At 30.5% G+C, this 19,812-nt stretch overlaps 1 protein-coding gene across 1 annotated transcript; it reads left to right on the plus strand.

The window, feature by feature from the left end:
• The first annotated feature begins 154 nt into the window (after nt 1-154).
• On the plus strand, nt 155-18,894 carry LOC127718028 (NEDD8-conjugating enzyme UBE2F-like). Its single transcript, XM_052223920.1, has 7 exons — nt 155-230; nt 3,634-3,748; nt 5,077-5,240; nt 5,857-5,959; nt 8,007-8,065; nt 14,693-14,755; nt 15,750-18,894. The coding sequence occupies exons 2-7, from the start codon at nt 3,646-3,648 to the stop codon at nt 15,801-15,803; spliced, it is 546 nt and encodes a 181-aa protein (XP_052079880.1). The 5' UTR covers nt 155-230; nt 3,634-3,645; the 3' UTR covers nt 15,804-18,894.
• Nucleotides 18,895-19,812: the final 918 nt, after the last annotated feature.

Consider the following 19,812-nt stretch of genomic DNA (forward strand, 5'->3'; position numbering starts at 1 on the left):
TATTAAATATCAATAACAGATCAAACACGTTTAAACACAAGATGTTTGAACTTTTTCTGTTTTTAGCAATGATTTAAATATATATCTTGTTTTATATTTCTACAATTATGTAGTGTTTTATTTTTTATTGCTGTAAGCAATTTTTTTTTTCAGAGTGTAAACTTCCGGTTCATGGACCTTTCAGACAAAAATCTGTTTACAACGAAGAAACTCACAGAACTGTCGAAATTGTACGAAATCGAGTCCTTATAAGTTATAAATAGGGAATTGTAAACTAAGGAATTAATATATTTACATTAACAGTTTGATAAAACTTCAAAAGATCAGTGAGTCAGAAGGTTCCCCTTACAATTTACAAACAATCTATATAATAAATAAATTTACTAAGGTATCCACAATAAGATGTATAAAATAATATGAGACATGTGTTTCCTGTTGATCCTACTCCTAATTTAATTGCTGTATGATTGTTTTATTTATCATCATACTTTCTGTTGTAGGAATTCATTTGCGTATTTGATACAAATGTGTGGGAAGTCGTATGCTCTTTTATAACGAATTCACAAATCCCTATAAGAACGAACCAAATCAAATCAAATTTATTTAAAGTCGGTAAAAAGCATACAATTAAAATTTATTTAAAGTCGGTAAAAAGCATACAATTAAAACGGACATACTAAAAGTTCAAACATACATGTTACAAAATAACATCAGACAAGCAAGAACACAGACACATGCCAATCAAAGCAATAATCAGTCAGGAGACTTATTGAAATAAGTGATTTTTAAATCGCTTATTTAAGTAGCAAATTCAAAGTTTTGTCACAAATTGTGATTTTGTAGTTTTACCAAAATTTTAAACACATATATAGGTTTAATTTAGATAATATCTTTTCATTAGTAAAATTGAAAAAAATGAACTTTTTGCTTCTTTTAAGGTGGATCGGGACTATTTGACTGGGCATAATGTCACGCATGAATTACCATGCACACGAAAAGTTCGTGTCGTAAATTCACTATCATTTTTTTTAATATTTTGATTGATTAAAAATATTAAATCATTGTACTTTTGTCACTCAAAAATTATTATCTGTGAAAGACTCAAAATGATATTTCACCCAATTGCACCATTTTCCCGCCAAATTTTGGGTTTTAAGGCAAAATATTTTTTTTTCCTTATCGGTGACCTATGTTTTTTATTTGCTCATTCTTTCAAGCTATATTTCAGCTTTTTATATTACAGTTTTGGACCAAGTATCACAGAACGTTTTTTTGATATTCCGATAAAAATATGTCAACACCTCTTTTTTCCCTATCATTTCATTGAAAAAACGGTCCCTTTTACATACCTCTTTTAGAGTAATATTTTGAGCTTAAATGGTCCGGGACCCCCTATTTTTTTTCGAACAATTCGATTCACTCTCTGTAAAGATTAAAATAACAAAAAATACGGCACTTCTGACAGAAACTTCGAATAGGCCCGAGCCACCTTATAAGCAGCAAGGTTTATGCCTTTGATGCAATTATATAGCTGCAAATTCTATTTTAGTTGAAAAAATGCTATAAAATGGCTTTGCATTAATGAACTGATACTTTCTTGAGATTTTTCCCAGCAGTAGGAGTATTTTTCCTGTAAATTTCAAGGTTTCATCTTATAGATTATGTAATAAAATTCGACTGTTCGCGATAAAAAATTCACTGTTCGGGGGTGTTGAAATTAGTGGGGGTTATTAAAATAATGATACTCAAAGCAGTGATTTTTTGGAAGGAAATTGAGGTATGATACTTAAACCTGACATGACCCGGTCATCCTATCAACACAGATGTTGGTCCCTGGATCATTAGTATTCTATATTTAAAGCTACAATAAAATTAAATCACTTACTCTAGTGATTAATTTGTACTACTTAAATAGGTGATTATTAAAGGAAGACAACTCTTACTTCCAACCTTTATGGACATAACGTTACTTGAATCAGTGATTTAGAAAATCACTCATATAAGTAAGTCCCCTGACTGCTTAAAACAAGGAAATCTCAAATTTAATTTTTAACAGTATAAATATAAGTTTAGTCTGCAACTGCATAAAAATGAAAAACCTGAAAACACTGCCATGTTTTTGAAGGTTTGTCTTACAGTTAGTGGTATGATCCAAATTGACCCATATAACATATAATTTACAATATATACTCCCTTCAGACATGTCAGAGTGTTGTAAAAAAATAGCATTTAACTATGTGATAAATTGATTGATTGATCGTTGTTTAACACCACTTTCAGCATTATTGTGCTATTTTGTGGCAGTCAGTTTTTTTGGTGGAGGAAGCCAGAGAGAGTCACCGAAATTTGATAGGAAAACAAACAATTCTAGTCAATTAAGTTTGCAGTTGAGCGCACCTGCCACATGCGGAATTTGAACTCACAACCTCAGTGTTGACAGGCTAGTGATACAGGCATTGTAGTTAAGAAAATTGAGCATGTTGAGAGGCTGTCAAAGACAGTTGTACATGTCTGCATTGTTCAAAATCAACCTAATGTAAGCTGGTGTATAAGGGCATACAGACAAAGAAGTTGTCATTAAGTACCCTTCAAAGTTTTCTTTATCATGTTTATATGGAATTTTTCATAGAAATTATCACTTACCTGCAACTTCAATTGACAATTGGACCTTTTTGCTGACTATAAATTAAAGCGATACCTCACTTTATCGCTCTTGATGTTAAAATCAACCCAGTACAAACTGTTTAGGTTATGAAAAAACTTTTATTCTATAATGTACCATATTTATCAGGCCAATAATAAAGCAATGACTACCAGATGAATACAACTGTTTAGTTTTTATTGTGCAGCAGTAGTCATGGTAGTGGGATGGTACATTTGTACATATGATCATGATTTTGTTATGCACAACCATGATAACACATGCTTGTAGATAAATTATACCTTCATAGATGAAAGATAATAATTTCACAAATAACCAGTATCCTTAATTGGATTGTTACATATACTTATTTTTATGAAATGTATGACATGCTGATTTTACTTGTGCTTAATTTGTTATACATGTATTTTATATATCATTGTCATATTTTTTAGTTTCTTCTGTTACCTATTCAGACATCGGACTCAGACTTCTTTTAAACTAAGTTTTACTGTGCGTATTGCTGTGTGTTTGTTTAATCTACATTGGCTAGAGGTATAGGGGAGGGTTGAGATCTCACAAAACATGTTTAAACCTGCCGCATTTTTGTCCCAAGTCAGGAGCCTCTGGCCGTTGTTAGTCTTGTATGTTTTTTAATTTTAGTTTCATTTATATGTTTAGGAGTTTAGTGTGACGTCCATTTTCACGGAACTAGTAGATATTTTTGTTTAGGGGCCAGCTGAAGCCCGCCTCTGGGTGCACGATTTTCTCACTGTGTTGCAGACCCATTGGTGGCCTTGAGCTGTTTTCTGCTCTTTGGTCCGGTTGTTGTCTCTTTGACAATTCAATTTTATGTATATTTGTAATTTTGTACATTTATCCTCTATACCTTCTATTGTTTAATCAATTCCATTAAACAAGTTTTTATAATTGTTTTTCAATTTATTTGACATGTCAAATAAGAAGATGTACATAGTATTTTATAATTTCAGACACTACAGAATATGATTACACTGTCAAAAAAATTAAAACAACAGAGTTCCACAGGAAAGAAAGAAAATGAAGAAAATAAAAGAATATCTATCAGAGATAAACTGTTAGTGAAAGGTAAACGAGAAGGTTCCATAAGGCCCCAATTTCATAGCCTCTATTTCTTGGTAAAATTTCATTAACAGTCATCATGGTCATATACATTATGATTATGATTTATGAAAATTTATCATAGTTAAAACAATGACTACCCACTGTCACTATTAATGATTGAATAAGTCTTCCTATTTTTGATTTACATATCCTCATTCTTTTTAGGAAGTCAAATTACGCATCAAATCAATTTTTCACCAAAATCCATTCAAACCTGTAGGCCAATTTCTATGGCTTTTTAGGACCAAAAACATATAGCCTGTTTATCCATGGGAAAGATATTTAATAAAATTATAAAATGAAGGAGATACAGTATTATTGCCAATGTGACAACTATCAAATGAAGTGAATATAAGCAATTATAGGTGACAGTAGGGCCTTCAACAATGAGAAAAACCGATACCGTATAGTTGTCTATATAAGTCAATTATTAACTTAACAATGTTCTCATAAGTCAGCTATAAACATGATAAAAGGCAATTATAATATTCACAATGTAGCTGTCTATTTCAAAACCTGTAGTGTTTAGAGCCATGCATCACAAAATATTTAAAAAAATGTAATTTTAAAAATAATGTTGACTATCATATGTGAAATAAGGATTTGAACTGAGTTGTTTGCTCCACTATGAACATTATATTATCTATTATTTTTCATTACAATTAACAAATAACATAATGTTTCTTAAGTTAATTGAATACAGCAAAAGTTTACTAAGGAAATTTATTTTATTAATGGAGTTTCTTAATTAAGTAAACACTTTCTTATCTGTTATCAGTCTTTAAGATATGGATATTTTACTTTGACAGCATCATTATACATCTTACTAAGTTACTTGTCACAGAATAATAAAAATTTTAGATTTTAATAATTTTCTTTATATAAGATACCAATGATGTCAAATAATTAACAATTCACACTACAAAGCACTAGATTACAATGCTATGGTAACAATTAACAATGAAATGAAAACAATTTAACAGTCTCTGTAGAATACACTAAAATCTTCTGTCAGTGACTATACAGTAGTATCATTGTCAAGTGGTGTTTGTCGTGGTGAACCCTCAGGTGTGTTCTCAGACTTCATGATCAGGGTAGATAACTCTTGGACTTTGTTCCATTTCTTCTCTGTGTTGGTTGTAGTCTTATGGATACCAAGTGTAATTTACTTTTGGGACAGAAGACATGTACTGTAACTTTTATGTATGCTTGGTATCTGTAACAGTAATTTTATATATGCTTTGTATCTGTAAAAGTATTTTTATATCATGAGGTTTTCTTTCTATTAACAGAGGTTCAAGAAATGGAGGAACATTTACCTAAGACTTGTAAAGTAAACTTTGAGGATCCTAATACTCTTCATAAATTTTCTTTGATAATCACACCTGAAGATGGATTCTGGCATGGAGGAAGATTTAAATTTACGATAAATATACCTGACGAATATAATATATTGGTAAGCTTAAGTACACTGAGTAAATAAGATTGACCATGAAGGTTATTTGTCCAATAATTATTTTGCTCATTTAGAATCGAGGTTACAAAGGCAATTTAAATGAACAAATAGATTTATGGATAATGTGTCAAATACATGAAATAGATTGAATAGTTTATAGGCTAAAAATTTACAATCAAGATGAATCATTGAAATGTTTCCAGTACAGTATCACTGTCAACTATGCATATATCACATATATTTCACCAGCAGAGGTACAGATCCAGTGGTAGCAACAAAAATATATTATACTGGTCAATTTGAATAAATGATTGACTTTTGGTGTCTAAGACCGCTGAGAACACTCTTAGTTATATCATGGCATTATATTTTTATAAGGGGCAGAATCTAGAGTACCTGGAGAGAACCACAAACCTTTTACAGTTAAACTTGCAATCCTAGTCAATTCTAATTTGAGTCTAATGCCCCTTGCTACGAGAGGGGTTCGAACTCGCAACCTAAGTATTGAAAGGCTAGTGGTCACTAGGTGAACTACTTTAATTAACCACTCAGCCATTGAGGCCCACATGTTTTGTATGAAAGGTAATGACAATTAAACTTTGATTTTGTGTTACAGCCTCCTGTTGTAACATGCCAAACCAGAATATGGCATCCAAATATAGATGAAGAAGGAGAGGTCTGTCTTAGTTTATTACGCCAAAGTTCTTATGACAGTTTAGGTAAGGTTGAAGTTCTTACGTAAGATAAGATAGGGTCAACATGATACATGTATGTCATGCCTTAAAAAGAAACAAAAATGGATCAGAACAAAATTTAAGAAAAAAGCGATACTTCTGGTTATCTTTTATTATATGTATTATTAAAGTGATGGTCTCTTATTGAACTGGTTTTCCATTCTTGTCATTCTTTTTTGAAACAAAAAGATATGAACTGCATTGGATAGAAATCGACCTTATTCAATTGAATATCAATACATCTGTTAAACTTTTCTGGGTTGAAAAAATCTCTACAGAAAGTCTGTAACTGTTTGAAAATTGAGTTGTTTAAGAACCCTACAAAATGAAACAAAATTCATCTTTTATTTTGTATTTGAATGTTCCAAAAATCAAATCAAAATCTTATACATTTACATGTATACTTGCACTTGCATAAGGTCAATTTCTATCTGATGCAGCACATATTAAATAAAATGGTATTTAAGAGGGATTTATAGATTACAATATATGGTATTGCCAGTTGTCTATCTTTGATGAAAATATTATAAACTTTTGCTGTATACTTTTGTTTTGGGGTTATCACATTGACAATTACCCATCTAATCATAGGAGTTTTGCAATAAATTTCTGTAAAAACACTTGAGGTCAAATTAAAAGTAATAACACATTATAATATTATTCTTATAGCCATTAAAGAAAAAACCAGCTGCATAGGCTTTTATTAAGCTTTGCAACAGAAAGTGAAACTTTAAATTAACTATTTAAACACAAGTGAACCAACACCTGGTAAATCTTCTGTCAGTAGATTCCATAAAGTGGATACCTCGGGTATGCAGGGTCGTTACGATAAAAACATAAAAAGTAAAAGGTCCAGTAACAACAACACTTTAAGGAATGCTCCAGTAATTTATTGAGATCGACATGTTTCGGTGATGAGCCTAGCCACCGAAACATGTTGATCTTAATAAATTACTGGAGCATTCCTTAAAGTGTTGTTGTTACTGGACCTTCTACACTTTAAATTAACTGTTTTATTACCGGTATATATGTAGATTAAAAACAGAATACATCAATTTGAATGCATATATGTATATATTAAGGTCAAGAAAATTAAATGACACTAAACTTTAATCAATCAACATGGACAGGTTTGAAAAATAATAAGATGTAAGTTTTTTCAATTTGATTATTTCATTTTCTTCAATGGAATTCCTGAAAAAATTGCACCCAATTGTGTTGTAACTCATTTGGTACTCACTCATTACACAAAATCCTTACTTACACACATCAAGAGACATTTGCAAAGGAACATCACTTTGATTGCTATTCTTCATCTCAAAGTCAAAATGAGGTTTTCAACTGGAGCAAAAGTTTAAACTTTAAAGAAATCACTAGCAATGCCTTTGTCAACTTTAATGATAGCAACAACTGTATGTATGTTAAGGAAACATTTTCTTGTCCAGTTTTTTATAGAGTTTGAAAAAAGGATACATACATTGTACTTTTTAACAAATATATAAATTATCATCTATGAAAATGGTTTTGCCAACAAGACACGAACAATTTTGAATATACATTAATATTGTATATCATATATATACGAGTGTTCAAAATTAATTTTGATTTCAATAATGATTTATACAATATAGCAGTACTACCAGTTACACTTTGTTTTTTAATTCTGTAAGCAGTCACTTATGTAACAGTTTTGAAATAATACTGTCAATTGATACAAATCATTTTTAAAAGGTACATTCAGAGAGAATAGATTTTCAGACATGTTGAAAGCCATTAATGTTCACAGATAACAGATTTCCAGACATGTACATGTATGTCAAAAGCAATTAATCTGTTCTCCTTCAAATGCCATTCATCTGTTCACTTTCAAAAGTCATTAATCTTATTCTCCTGTGGTAATTTTGAAGACTTTCATTACAGTAGATAGATATATATATATACAAATGCAACTAACTTAACACAAAATTGTATTGTACCATGTTGATTGTTATATGTATATTTTAATATGGATATTCCTATTACTTTTTTTCAGGTTGGGCTCCTACAAGACGATTAAAAGATGTGATATGGGGGTTAAATTCTTTGTTTTCTGTAAGTATGCATTAATATTTGTTGATATGTTGAATGTCTACTTTTTCATTCATAAATCATCCTGATTGTCAGTTTTGTTCAGGGAAGAAACTATATTGTTCCAGAATAAACCAATGGTTTAATAACTATCACATTAACTGACATGCTCTAATATGATGCAGGTATTACTTAGAAAAGAGGACAAAGTTCATACTGTCGCAATGATACTTATGGGTAATTAGATATACATATTGGGGGAAATCTCATCTCCTTTATGTACTTGAAATTGGGTTGAGAGTACAAGTAGATTTTCAAGGTACTAGTTGACGTGCATTTGGATTCAACCAGAACAAGTGGCTGCAAGTAACTGAATTGTGTTGTACAGTGTAGATGTACACAGCTACACACTTATTTGCATTGTTGTTTAGTATTTTGGTCTTTTTATTAACATATTTGAAAAGGTACAAACAGTTAAATTTTTCAAACTAATTCTTATTCTAGGGAATGATCTATGACAAATTACTGTAAACCAACTTACTTTGCAGACACAGTTTTGATGTTCAATAATTTTTAGCTGATTTTGCGGCAATTATTTTCTCAATTTCTTGTTGTATATGTATAAGAAAATTGCCATGTTTAGAAAATTTAAAATGATTTATATAAAAATATTTTTGTGCTTCTGAAAATTGCATAAAAATAAAGATTGTGAAAATTGGTTGGTTTGCAATAGCTTGTTAAGGGAAGTTAGTATTGTGCACAATGATGAAATTTTACTAAATAAGAAATAGGATTTATCTCCCCTACATTATACAAAATGTTCAAACTTAAATACAAGGAAATTTTAAATTAAAAAGCTTAAAGTAATTTCAGAATTAATTTCTTATGCTTTGCCTGTTGAAAGTAATATATTTTAAACATGTTTCTTTATCTATTTTGTTGTTTCTTGTAAACTAAAACACCAAAATAAATGCAAATACAACATGCACCTTTCATGTCTGCTTTTTCTTGTGATAATTTTTTGATACATTCAATAACTTACAATTTTTTTTTCTTTTCTCAGCAGTTCTATTTTTTAAACAGTGTAAGACTTTTCAAGATTATATTGTAAAGTGGATTTTAAAGGGTTTCATTAAACTTGATGGGTGAAAGTTATTTGAAAGAAATTAAAGAAATAACCTGTTATAATTTGATGTGTAGTGTGATAAAATAAAGGTTCTTTCCAGACACAAATTCACACAAAAATACACAAGCACACACTCTGAAACACATCTATTTCTGAAAAATAACATCGAAGACATATAAATATAAACGTTAATCTTCTTGGGTAAATCTGTGTATAAAAAACTCGTTCAATATTCCTATATAGTTATTAATACATTTTTAACCGGATTTTCGAAGGAAATATTAGTTATTAAAATGGTGACATACGGTGGGCGGATGGGCGGATCTACTGGCAGCTGCCAAACAGCTTGTCAGCAGAATAACAAGAAAATGCTTTAACAAATTTTTTTCAAATTTAAATATGTTGTTTCCTGGGATTTAATGAAGGTCTGTATAAATTTTCAAGATTTTAGTATATCTCCTTTGTGAGTTATCACCATTTTTAATATCCAAAAGTAGAATTTTTAAATATTTTACTCTTGTTATCATGTTATGATTTGTCTTATCTCAGAATAAAAATTGGAATGACAGATTTATTTGAAAATTATCTATTTCCTAAGTGGTAATGATTATAAGCTATATCATTAGACATTTTGAAGATTATTACATTATTAATTATGTTAGAGTACTATGTTAAACAACCATAGTTCTGTTCAATTAGATATAAGAAATATTTTAGCATATGATAATGATTTATTTTCATTATTAATTAGATTTTGGAAATATTTTAGCATATGATAATCATTGGAGTGACAGATTTATTTAAAAATTTTCTGTTTTCTGATAAGATCTGTAGGAGTGTATATATAAAGTTTGAAACTTACTAGTATTACTGTATAAATGAAGTTTGGAATTTACTGTTCATTATTAGACATTTTGTAGATAATTAAGTGTCCGTTAATCATATATATTCTTACCCCTACCCCCCTTCAATTTGATAATGTGCTTATTAGGGTCGAGATCCCTACTCCTAAACCATATATATTCTTGTATGGGACAATAAAACAAATCAAATGAAATATAAGGATAGTCCTCGGGTTCACATCTACCCTCCTTTTTTCGAAAACTTGTAAATGTGCAAGCTCCCCACCCTGAAACCATATATATTCTTGTATGTTGCAAATCAAATGAAATAAAAGGTGAGTCCCCTGGGGTCACCCCCAGCGTGTCTGTTTGAGAACTTGTAAATGGCCGAGATCCCCACCCCTAAACCATATATATTTTTGTATGGGACAATAAAAGGATCAAATGAAATATAGGGGAAGTCCATTGTGGTAACCCCCCACCCCCTTCTGTTTGAGAAATTGTAAACGGTTGAGATCCCCACCCCTAAACCATATTTATTCTTGTATTTGACAATATAGCAAATCAAATAAAGTTTAGGGGAAGTCCACGAGGGTAAACCCCACCCCCTTCTTTTTGAAAACTTGTAAATGGTTGAGATCCCCACCCCTAAACCATATATAATCTTTTTTGGGACAATCAAACAAATAAAATGAAATTTAGGGGATGTCCCCTGGGGTAACCCCCAACCCCTTTTTTTTGAAAACTTGTAAACAGTCAAGATCCCCACCCCTGAAACCATTTTTCTTCTTGTATATAACAAAACAAATCAAATGAAATAAAAGTTGAGTCCTCTGGGGTCACCCCCACCTTTTTCCTGTTTAAGAACTTGTAAATGGTTGAGATCCCCACCCCTAAACCATATATATTCTTGTATGGGACAATAAAACAAATCAAATGTAATATAGGGGAAGTCCATTGGGATAACCCCCACCCCCTTCTTTTTGATAGCTTGTAAACGGTCAAGTTCCCACCCTGAAACCATATATATTCTTGTTTGGGACAATATATCAAATCAAATGAAATATAAATGAAGTCCACGGGGGTAAATCCAAACCCCTTCTTTTTAAAACTTGTAAACGGTTGATATCCCCACCCCTAAACCATATATATTCTTGTATGTTACAATAAAACAAATCAATTGAAATAAAAGTCAAGTCCCCTGGGGACATCATACCTTCTTTCTGTTTAAGAACTTGTAAACGGTCGGGATCCCCACCCCTAAACCCTATATATTCTTGTATTGGACAATAAAACTAATCAAATGAATTATAGGGGAAGTCCGTTGGGGTAACCCTTACCCCCTTGTTTTGATAACTTGTAAACGGTCAAGATTCCCACCCAGAAACCATATATATTCTTGTATGGGACAAGATATCAAATCAAATGAAATATAGGGGAAGTCCAGGGGGGAAAACCCTACCCCCTTCTTTTTGAAAACTTGTAAATGGTTGAGATCCCCACCCCTAAACCATATATATTCTTGTATGGGACAATAAAATAAAGCAAATTAAATTTAGGGGAAGTCCCCTGGGGTAACACCTACTCTCCTTTTTTTTTGAAAACTTGTAAACGGTCAAGATCCCCACCGCGAAACCATATATATTCTTGTATGTTACAGTAAAACAAATGAAATGAAATAAAAGGTGAGTTCCTTGGGGTCATTCCCATCTTCTTCCTGTTTAAGAACTTGTAAATGGTCGAGATCCCCGCCCCCTAAACCATATATATCCTTGTATGGGACAAAAAAATCATATGAAACAAAGTGCAGGTCCCCTGGAAAAATTAATCAGTTTGTGTGTGTTATATTTGAACATAAATCAAATATATAGAGGGTTCTTTAAGTGCAGAATCTAAACTTGTTTTTAATTAGATAATAATCTATTTTTATTATGAGATAAAGTTTTTGACATTGATAGATAAGTTGCAGATCTGTATTATTTTTTGACACATGAAAGAAACAATATTAGCAACTATTGATTAAATTTGATTATAATATGGAAATAGATATATCATATCTGATTTTAGAGAAGTATTTTGCTTGTTTTTTACTGGTTTATGGAAATAAGTTTGAGTTATTTGTTTTGAAAAGTGATTTGTTTAATTGATAGATATAAAATCATATCTAATTTTAGAGATTTATGAGTGGTTAAGTCATATTTAATTTTAGAGAATTATTTTGGTGTTTTGTTACTGGTTCATGGTTAAGTCGAGATCCCCACTGCTAAACCATATATATTCTTGAATGGGATAATAAAACAAATCAAATATCATTGAGGGGGAGTCCCCTGGGGTCACCACACCCCCCTTTTTTTGAAAACTTGTAAACGGTCAAAATCTCCACCCTGAAACCATATATATTCTTGTATGGGACAATAAAACAAATCAAATGGAATACAAGGTGAGTCCCCTGGGGTCACCCCCACCTCCTCCTGTTTAAGCACTTGTAAACGGTGGAGATCCCCACCCCTAAACCATATATATTCTTGTATGCAATAAAACAAATCAAATGAAATATAGGGGAAGTCCATAGGGGTCACCCCACCCCCCTTCTTTTTGAGATCCCCACCCCTAAACCATATATATTCTTGAATGGGACAATAAAACAAATCAAATGAAATATAGGGGAAGTCCATTGGGTTAACTCCCACCCCCTTCTGCTTGAGAAATTGTAAACAGTTGAGATCCCCACCCCTAAACCATATATATTCTTGTATGGGACAATTAAACAAATCAAATGAAATTTAGGGGAAGTCCATGAGGGTAAACCCCACCCCCTACTTTTTGAAAACTTGTAAACGGTTGAAATCCCCACCCCTAAACCATATGTAATCTTTTATGGGACAATAAAACAAATCAAATGAAATAAAAGGTGAGTCCACTGGGGTAACCCCCACCCTCTTTTTTTGAAAACTTGTAAACAGTCAAGATCTCCACCCTGAAACCATTTTTCTTCTTGTATATTACAAAAAAAACAAATCAAATGAAATAAAAGTTGAGTCCCCTGGGGTCTTTTTTGTGATTGAGTTATTTTCCTTTGAACAGAAATTGTTAATTATATGCATTAAGTTTGATTACACTAAGCCTTTATAGATAATTTTCACCTGTTTATAAGTCCTGTAATCAGTTTACTAAACATATGGTTAATGTCTTATCTTGAGTGACAGATTTATTTGAAAATTTTCTGTTTTCTAAGTGTTGATGATTAAAAGCTTTATAGTAGTAAATATAGTTAGAAATTTACTGTTCATTATTAGACATTTTGAAGATAATTACAGATAAGTTTTATAGATTTTTAAAAGACATTGTATTAATGATAAATAAAAGTTTTGATTTTTTTTTTCTTTACTTTGGTAAATTGTAAATTGTTTGTTATTCTGCAAAAACTAATTTTCTGAATGCTATATATATTTTTTGGATTAGGTGAACTCCCTTTAAAACTTAGCTTAGATTGTCTATTAATAAACATATATTTAGATTTCTGATTTTGAGCCCAGTTATCAAGTTGGTCCAAATTAGGGTCCAAAATTAAACTGTGTTTGATTTCAACATAAATTGAGTATATATAGGGTTCTTTGAAATGCTGAATCTAAACCTGTATTTATTTTCATTATTAGTTAGATAATACCACATCGAGGTACTAAAGGTCCTAAATTAAACTTTTGTTTAATCAACAATTGAATTCTTGGGTTCTTTGATATGCTGATTTTAACAATGTTTGAGTGTTAAATCATATCTAATTTAAGAGAACTTAGTCATCGCTGGTTGTTGTTATTATACTATTGATTATAATTTGAAAAATTACATCATATCTAATTTTATAGAACTTAGTCATCACTTTATTCATTATAATCATATCTATTTATCAAGTTTGAGTTATTTCCCTTTGCACAGAAAATATATGGATAAAATTAAATTGTGTTTCATTTCAACTTAAATTAAATATATATAGGGTTCTTTCAAATGCTGAATCTAAACCTGTATTTAAATATTAGATTTTTGGGCCCAGTTTTCAAGTTGGTCCAAATCAGGGTCCAAAATTAAACTTTGTTTGATTCACAAAAATTGAATTTATGTGGTTCCTTGAAATGCTGAATCTTACCATGTATTGAGAGATTTTAGATTGTGAGCTCCTTTATCAAATTGGTCTACATTGTGGTCCAAAGGGTCCTAAATTAAACTTTTGTTTGATTTCATTGAAAAATGAATTTTTGGAGTTCTTTGATATGCTGATTCTGACAATGTACTTAGATTTTGGATATTGGACCATAGTAGGTAATTAAATAAATGTCCAATTTCAAATATTTCAGTTCTTTGACCACATTCATTTTGTGTCACAAACCTATGCTGTGTCAAATATTCAACCACAATCCAAATTCAGAGCAGTTTTAAGCTTAAATGAAGTGTCCATACTTGCTCAACTGTTCAGGGTTTGACCTCTGCAGGAAAATCTGGTTTGCTGTCACTCTGACAGCCTCTTGTTAAATATATTTTATAAATGTAAAATCTGTTGGAAAATGACAGAATGACAGCTTCCATTTCTATATTTTTTTTAGAAAGTCCAGAATAGTTGGAGAAAAAATTGTATTACCTTCATTAGATATGTTTGTATTGTAGTTGATTATAATGTTTGTATAATTTCAGGATTTATTAAATTTTGATGACCCATTAAATGTAGATGCAGCAGATCATTATAGCAGGAATAAGGTAAGATGCAGCAGATCATTATAGCAGGAATAGGGTAAAAAAAGACTATTTTACAGAATGACATTTAATCATATGTATCATGTGTACTGTAAATTCAGGAAAGTGCCAGATTAATAATTGCAATTTCAGAAACACCTGCATAAAGATATATGTATAAGATTTCAGAAAACAAGTTCCTATTATTCCGATACTCACCCAGTCACATTATTCACATTAATAAAAACCATGCAATAATTTCTGAATATACGGTTTTAAAAATAAGGAAATGTGGTATGATTTCCAACGAGACAACTATTCACAAGAGAATAAATAACTTGGATGCTAGCATGTATTGGTCACCCTTTGGCCTTTAACATGAGCAAAACAAATAAAGAAAGAAAGCTATAAAAAGCCCTTACATGACAAAATTTAAAACAATTCATACAAGTAACCCAACAACCTGATTTATATACAAAACAAACTAAAAACAAATATGATTTACAACAACAAATGACAATAATACAGCTATATTTTACATATTAGAGTAACTAAATCAATTTTTATAATTATAAATGATAATTTTTGCCATAAGTAGTTTTTTTAAGTACTTTGGAAATGGGAAAAGTATATAACTTATATACTCTAAATAATAAGCCATTTTTGGTAATAAATTTTGGTGTTTTGAAAAAATATTACAATAGCCGATATATTAGTTTAAGCGATATCCGATTAGGTGGAGTTTACTGTATCACAATTGTGATAAAAGAAGACAGGAATTGTAGTTACGACAAGTGGAACATATTGAAAGTTGTATGGGACATCAATTTTCCATAACGGTCAACCAAATCATTATGGTTATTGCAAGTATGGTGCTAGGATTTATGGGATACAGTGCTTTTGTTAAATCCCATGGTGCTTTATGAAAACTTATGGAAAACACTGAGTTCTGTTAAAAGTAGAAACTTATCAGTTAGATTATAAGATTTCGTTTAATATGATTCTTTTTTTTTTACAGGAATCATTCAAAACCAAAGTGAAGGAATACATAACTATGTATGCCACTAGATAGTGATACCTAAAACCTCCAGTTATTGCCATGTGTTCATTTATCAAGACTTCATTTTACATCATGCCCTTTCTTAAGGAAAGGGAGATAATTTGATATTCAGGTGATCTGATACCTTTTAAAGGTATGCTGAATATTGGAGCATGAGACATGCTGTATGAAAAGGAGATGTTCTCTCATCAGTTGAAATGGAATTTGTGATAATTTGTGAAAATGATTTGCCGTGAACTAGAATGATAGAGATTGCTACATGTATGTAGTTTGTATGACTGCTTTATATTTACCATCTTATCCTGCCAGCTCAGTGATTATAGACTTTTTTTTAGTGCATAATCCCTGAAATTAAGAATCCAGTATTTATAAAGACAGTAGTGTACATACTGTCTAAGAAGTTTCCTGTGAAACTTTATTATTTATTTGTATACTGGGAATTTTAGAAATTGTTGTATTTGATGACCAACTGACAAATATGCCAGATTACTTTGGATTCATTATTAATCGTGGAATACAAATTTTCGTGGATTTCCTGGGTAAGGGTTAATCACAAATTTAAATGTTCAATAGAGTCCACATTTTCTATAGGCTTGCATATGCATGCAGACTTTGGTAAAACGAGGATATTAAATATCCACGAAAAATACAATTTTTCCTCAATGCACGAAAATTGGTACCCACAAAAATAAATCAATCCAAAGTATTTCATGTGATATCAATAAATGCAACAAAAAAATAAAAAAATGTTTGGGGAAGATTTTAAACTGCGTATTTAAATTGCAATATAATTGCATTTTTCAGAAATAAGAAAATTGTTTAAAAAAGATGGTTAGTTTAGGAAAATTGTAATTCTAAAATGCATCGATCAGTTGTATAATCTTATGTTATGACAGTACTAATTTTCGGATTCATTACATATTAATTTTTCATCAATTGAATATTTTAAAATTTTAAGACATGAGTTTAGTACTATCTGAATGTAAATTTGGAATTTTTGTTAGCTATTTAATTTGGTGATTATTGAACCATTGAAAATATACAGAAATTTCTTAACTAAGAGTAAGACTACTTTATCTGAATAAAAGTTCTGTTTATTTACTCAGGGTTATATTTAGATTGTATCAGCATGTGTATTTATACAATAAAAAAAAAGGATAGGGGAAATGGTTATTTTTATTTGAAAATTTATTATGATCATGTCTTTTACTGCTATATGTTGATGTATGAATTACTGTAAGGTTTATGCTGCAATAAATGAATGTTTAGTTCTTCAGATTTTTTTTAAACAAGAACATAAATTAGGTTAAAGAAGGCATTTTTCCAACAGGAATAAAGTGAGAGCAGATCTCTAGATTTTCACTTCAGATTTAATTTCATAACATAAGTGGCAGTACTAGTGCTAATGTAAAAATGTATTTAACCCTTGTTCATGAAAATGTGATGATAATAATTTGGTGTTTAATTCTATTTATTTATCCTAACGTTATTATATTGTAACAATGACATTTCACCATCGTAGCCCTTTTTGTACAGAATTGGTCAGTAACATTTTAATATCTTTACTTAATTTAAGTTTTTGGAAAACTTATTTTTGCTTTCAATCTTTTTTCAGAACTTTTTGATACACAAAATGTATTAAAAGTAAATTGGATTTTTCGTTTTGCATGTTCTATATTTAGTATAACACCTTTCCATTACAATCTTCAATTGACTCATGAATGATTGTGGTTTAGTGCTGCATTTAAATTTTATGTTTCATCAAACTTTAACTTTTCTGATATAACACTGATAATTTACAATTTTAACCCTGTAACATGGTACAATACATGCGATATAAAGACTGGCAGACATACATATTTTGCTATAAAAGTAGTCATTAGAAATACTTTTGGGTAAAACCCATAGTGTGTGTTAGTGATATTTGAATGCTATATATATATAGCTAGGATTCACTTTTCAATCTTTGGGTCAACATGATCTACCTATTGTATTTGATTCTTGGAACAATTTTGCTTTTTATCATATTATTAAGGTAATTTTAATAGACTTAAAATGCGGTATATGATTTTGCATTTTATGATTGAAATTAAATGCGCATATGCTTTAAACAGGGTTCTTTTTTCTATCACCAACTCATTTTACATTTGTTTTGATGATTTTTGTTCAGTTTTGCGTTAAAATCTATATCTCCTCAAAAATCGGTTGTAATACTGATATTTCACAATTATAAATCATTTTGCAATGTGCTTCACAATTATTGATTATGTTTCAAAATATGTAAGACTTCTGTGAGATTATCCTCTGTTAATTAAAATATAATTTACTACATTTGTACATTATAATTGCATAATGTCTGTTTAGTTAAACAGTTACTGAACATTCAGAAATTTTTGCATGGATTTATTGTTGATTGTTGAACAATAGACACAAATTCGAGATTAATTTGTCAGATTTTGGAATGCTGATTTAGGTCAGGCCATATAGTTTTTCCCTTTTCCTTCATTCTGCCATTCTGACATTCCACAATGAACAGCTATACAGACTTTTTTAAATACCTTCACACACTGTGCTGATTTTTAGTATGCAAGTCTACTATGATGAGTTAATGATTGAGTTTACATTTAGTTCGCTCCGCTGATTTATCTCAAAATTGCGGACTTTGAATATTTTGTGAAAATAATAGTTATACAGACTTTTTTTCTAAATACCTTCACTATTGAGCTGATTTTTATTATGTGAGTCTACTATCATGAGTAACAGATCGAGTTTATATTTGGTTGTGCTCCTATGATTTTTGCCAAAATTACAGTCTTTAGACTTTGAAAATTTCCACTCCTATTAATGGCCTCAAGCTATTTTGGAAAGCGGGCCCATTCATGTCATTCCGACACATCTAGTTTTTATTGCATCAGATATCCTGTCACAATTTTTTGTCATAATAAAAACTTTGCAAAAAATTCAGAATGTACAGTATCTCAAATTCATAGAAAACTATACATGCCATAATTGCAAAATGTGATGAAATAAATGGATTTATAAAAAAAAATTAATATCCTTTATTCCTATTGCTTCCATTAAATATGGTTATTGTTTGTTTGTACATATGGTGTCATTTGTTATTTTTTTTTAAAGACAACTGAAAGTGGCTGTATTAGATGACCACACATTTGTTGGCTCACCAGAGCCCAATTGTCCAATGTGAGCTCACTACACCCATTGTCATCTTATCTTTTAGTTGTAATTGCTAAGCCGTTTGGAATGGTCATTAACATTATATACATGAACCTACCAAACACTTAATGGTCACCACATCATTTGATTTGCTTAGAAATTTCTTATGTATCAGTTTGACCAAATAGAATTATAGTTTAATGTATAGTATTGAATTTGCCCTTTAAAACCGAATATTCATCTGTGTTCTCTCCAATGCTTTTTGGATCTATATACGTTTTGTCAACTTCTCTACATCTGCTAAAAGATATTTTAATATGTGTTTTAGAATACCCTTTTGAAATGTGAAATTCTGTTCGGCCTTTTATTTTAATAAGATAACATATTGCCCATATATCTAAACATTCATTGCTTTTTGAAGATACCAAGGGAACATTCAAAAATTAAATGCCGTGATGAAATGACAACGCAATGGCAAAAAAAAAATAAGACGACAAAAAGACCAATAAGTTCCCAAAACACAACATAAAATACTTAATACTAAACAATCACAACCCCACCAAAAACCGTGGATGGACTCCAGTGCTCCTGAAGTATAAGCAGACCATTTTCCACTGGTGGCACCCATCTTGTGGCTCGAGGTAAGTACAAATTCGGTGATGATTCTCATTCAGTAATGTCACAATTGAGGTAAAGAAGACCTGGTTGTAGTTACGATAATTAGAACATTCTTATAAAAAAATGCAGAAGATACCAAGAAGACATTAAAAATTCAGAAGTCGAAAAAAAACTGACAACAACATGGCAAAAAAACGAAAAAAAAAGACGTAATTACGAACAAGTGAAC

This window comes from Mytilus californianus, unplaced genomic scaffold, assembly GCF_021869535.1.
Source record: "Mytilus californianus isolate M0D057914Y unplaced genomic scaffold, xbMytCali1.0.p SCAF_10, whole genome shotgun sequence".
Lineage (NCBI taxonomy): Eukaryota > Metazoa > Mollusca > Bivalvia > Mytilida > Mytilidae > Mytilus > Mytilus californianus.

Excerpts from the sequence above, each read along its gene's own strand:
- LOC127718028 (XM_052223920.1), top strand. The coding sequence starts at position 3,646 with ATGATTACACTGTCAAAAAAATTAAAACAACAGAGTTCCACAGGAAAG. Across the intron at positions 5,241-5,856 it reads CTGACGAATATAATATATTG|CCTCCTGTTGTAACATGCCA; the intron begins GTAAGCTTAAGT and ends TTTGTGTTACAG. Across the intron at positions 8,066-14,692 it reads GGTTAAATTCTTTGTTTTCT|GATTTATTAAATTTTGATGA; the intron begins GTAAGTATGCAT and ends GTATAATTTCAG.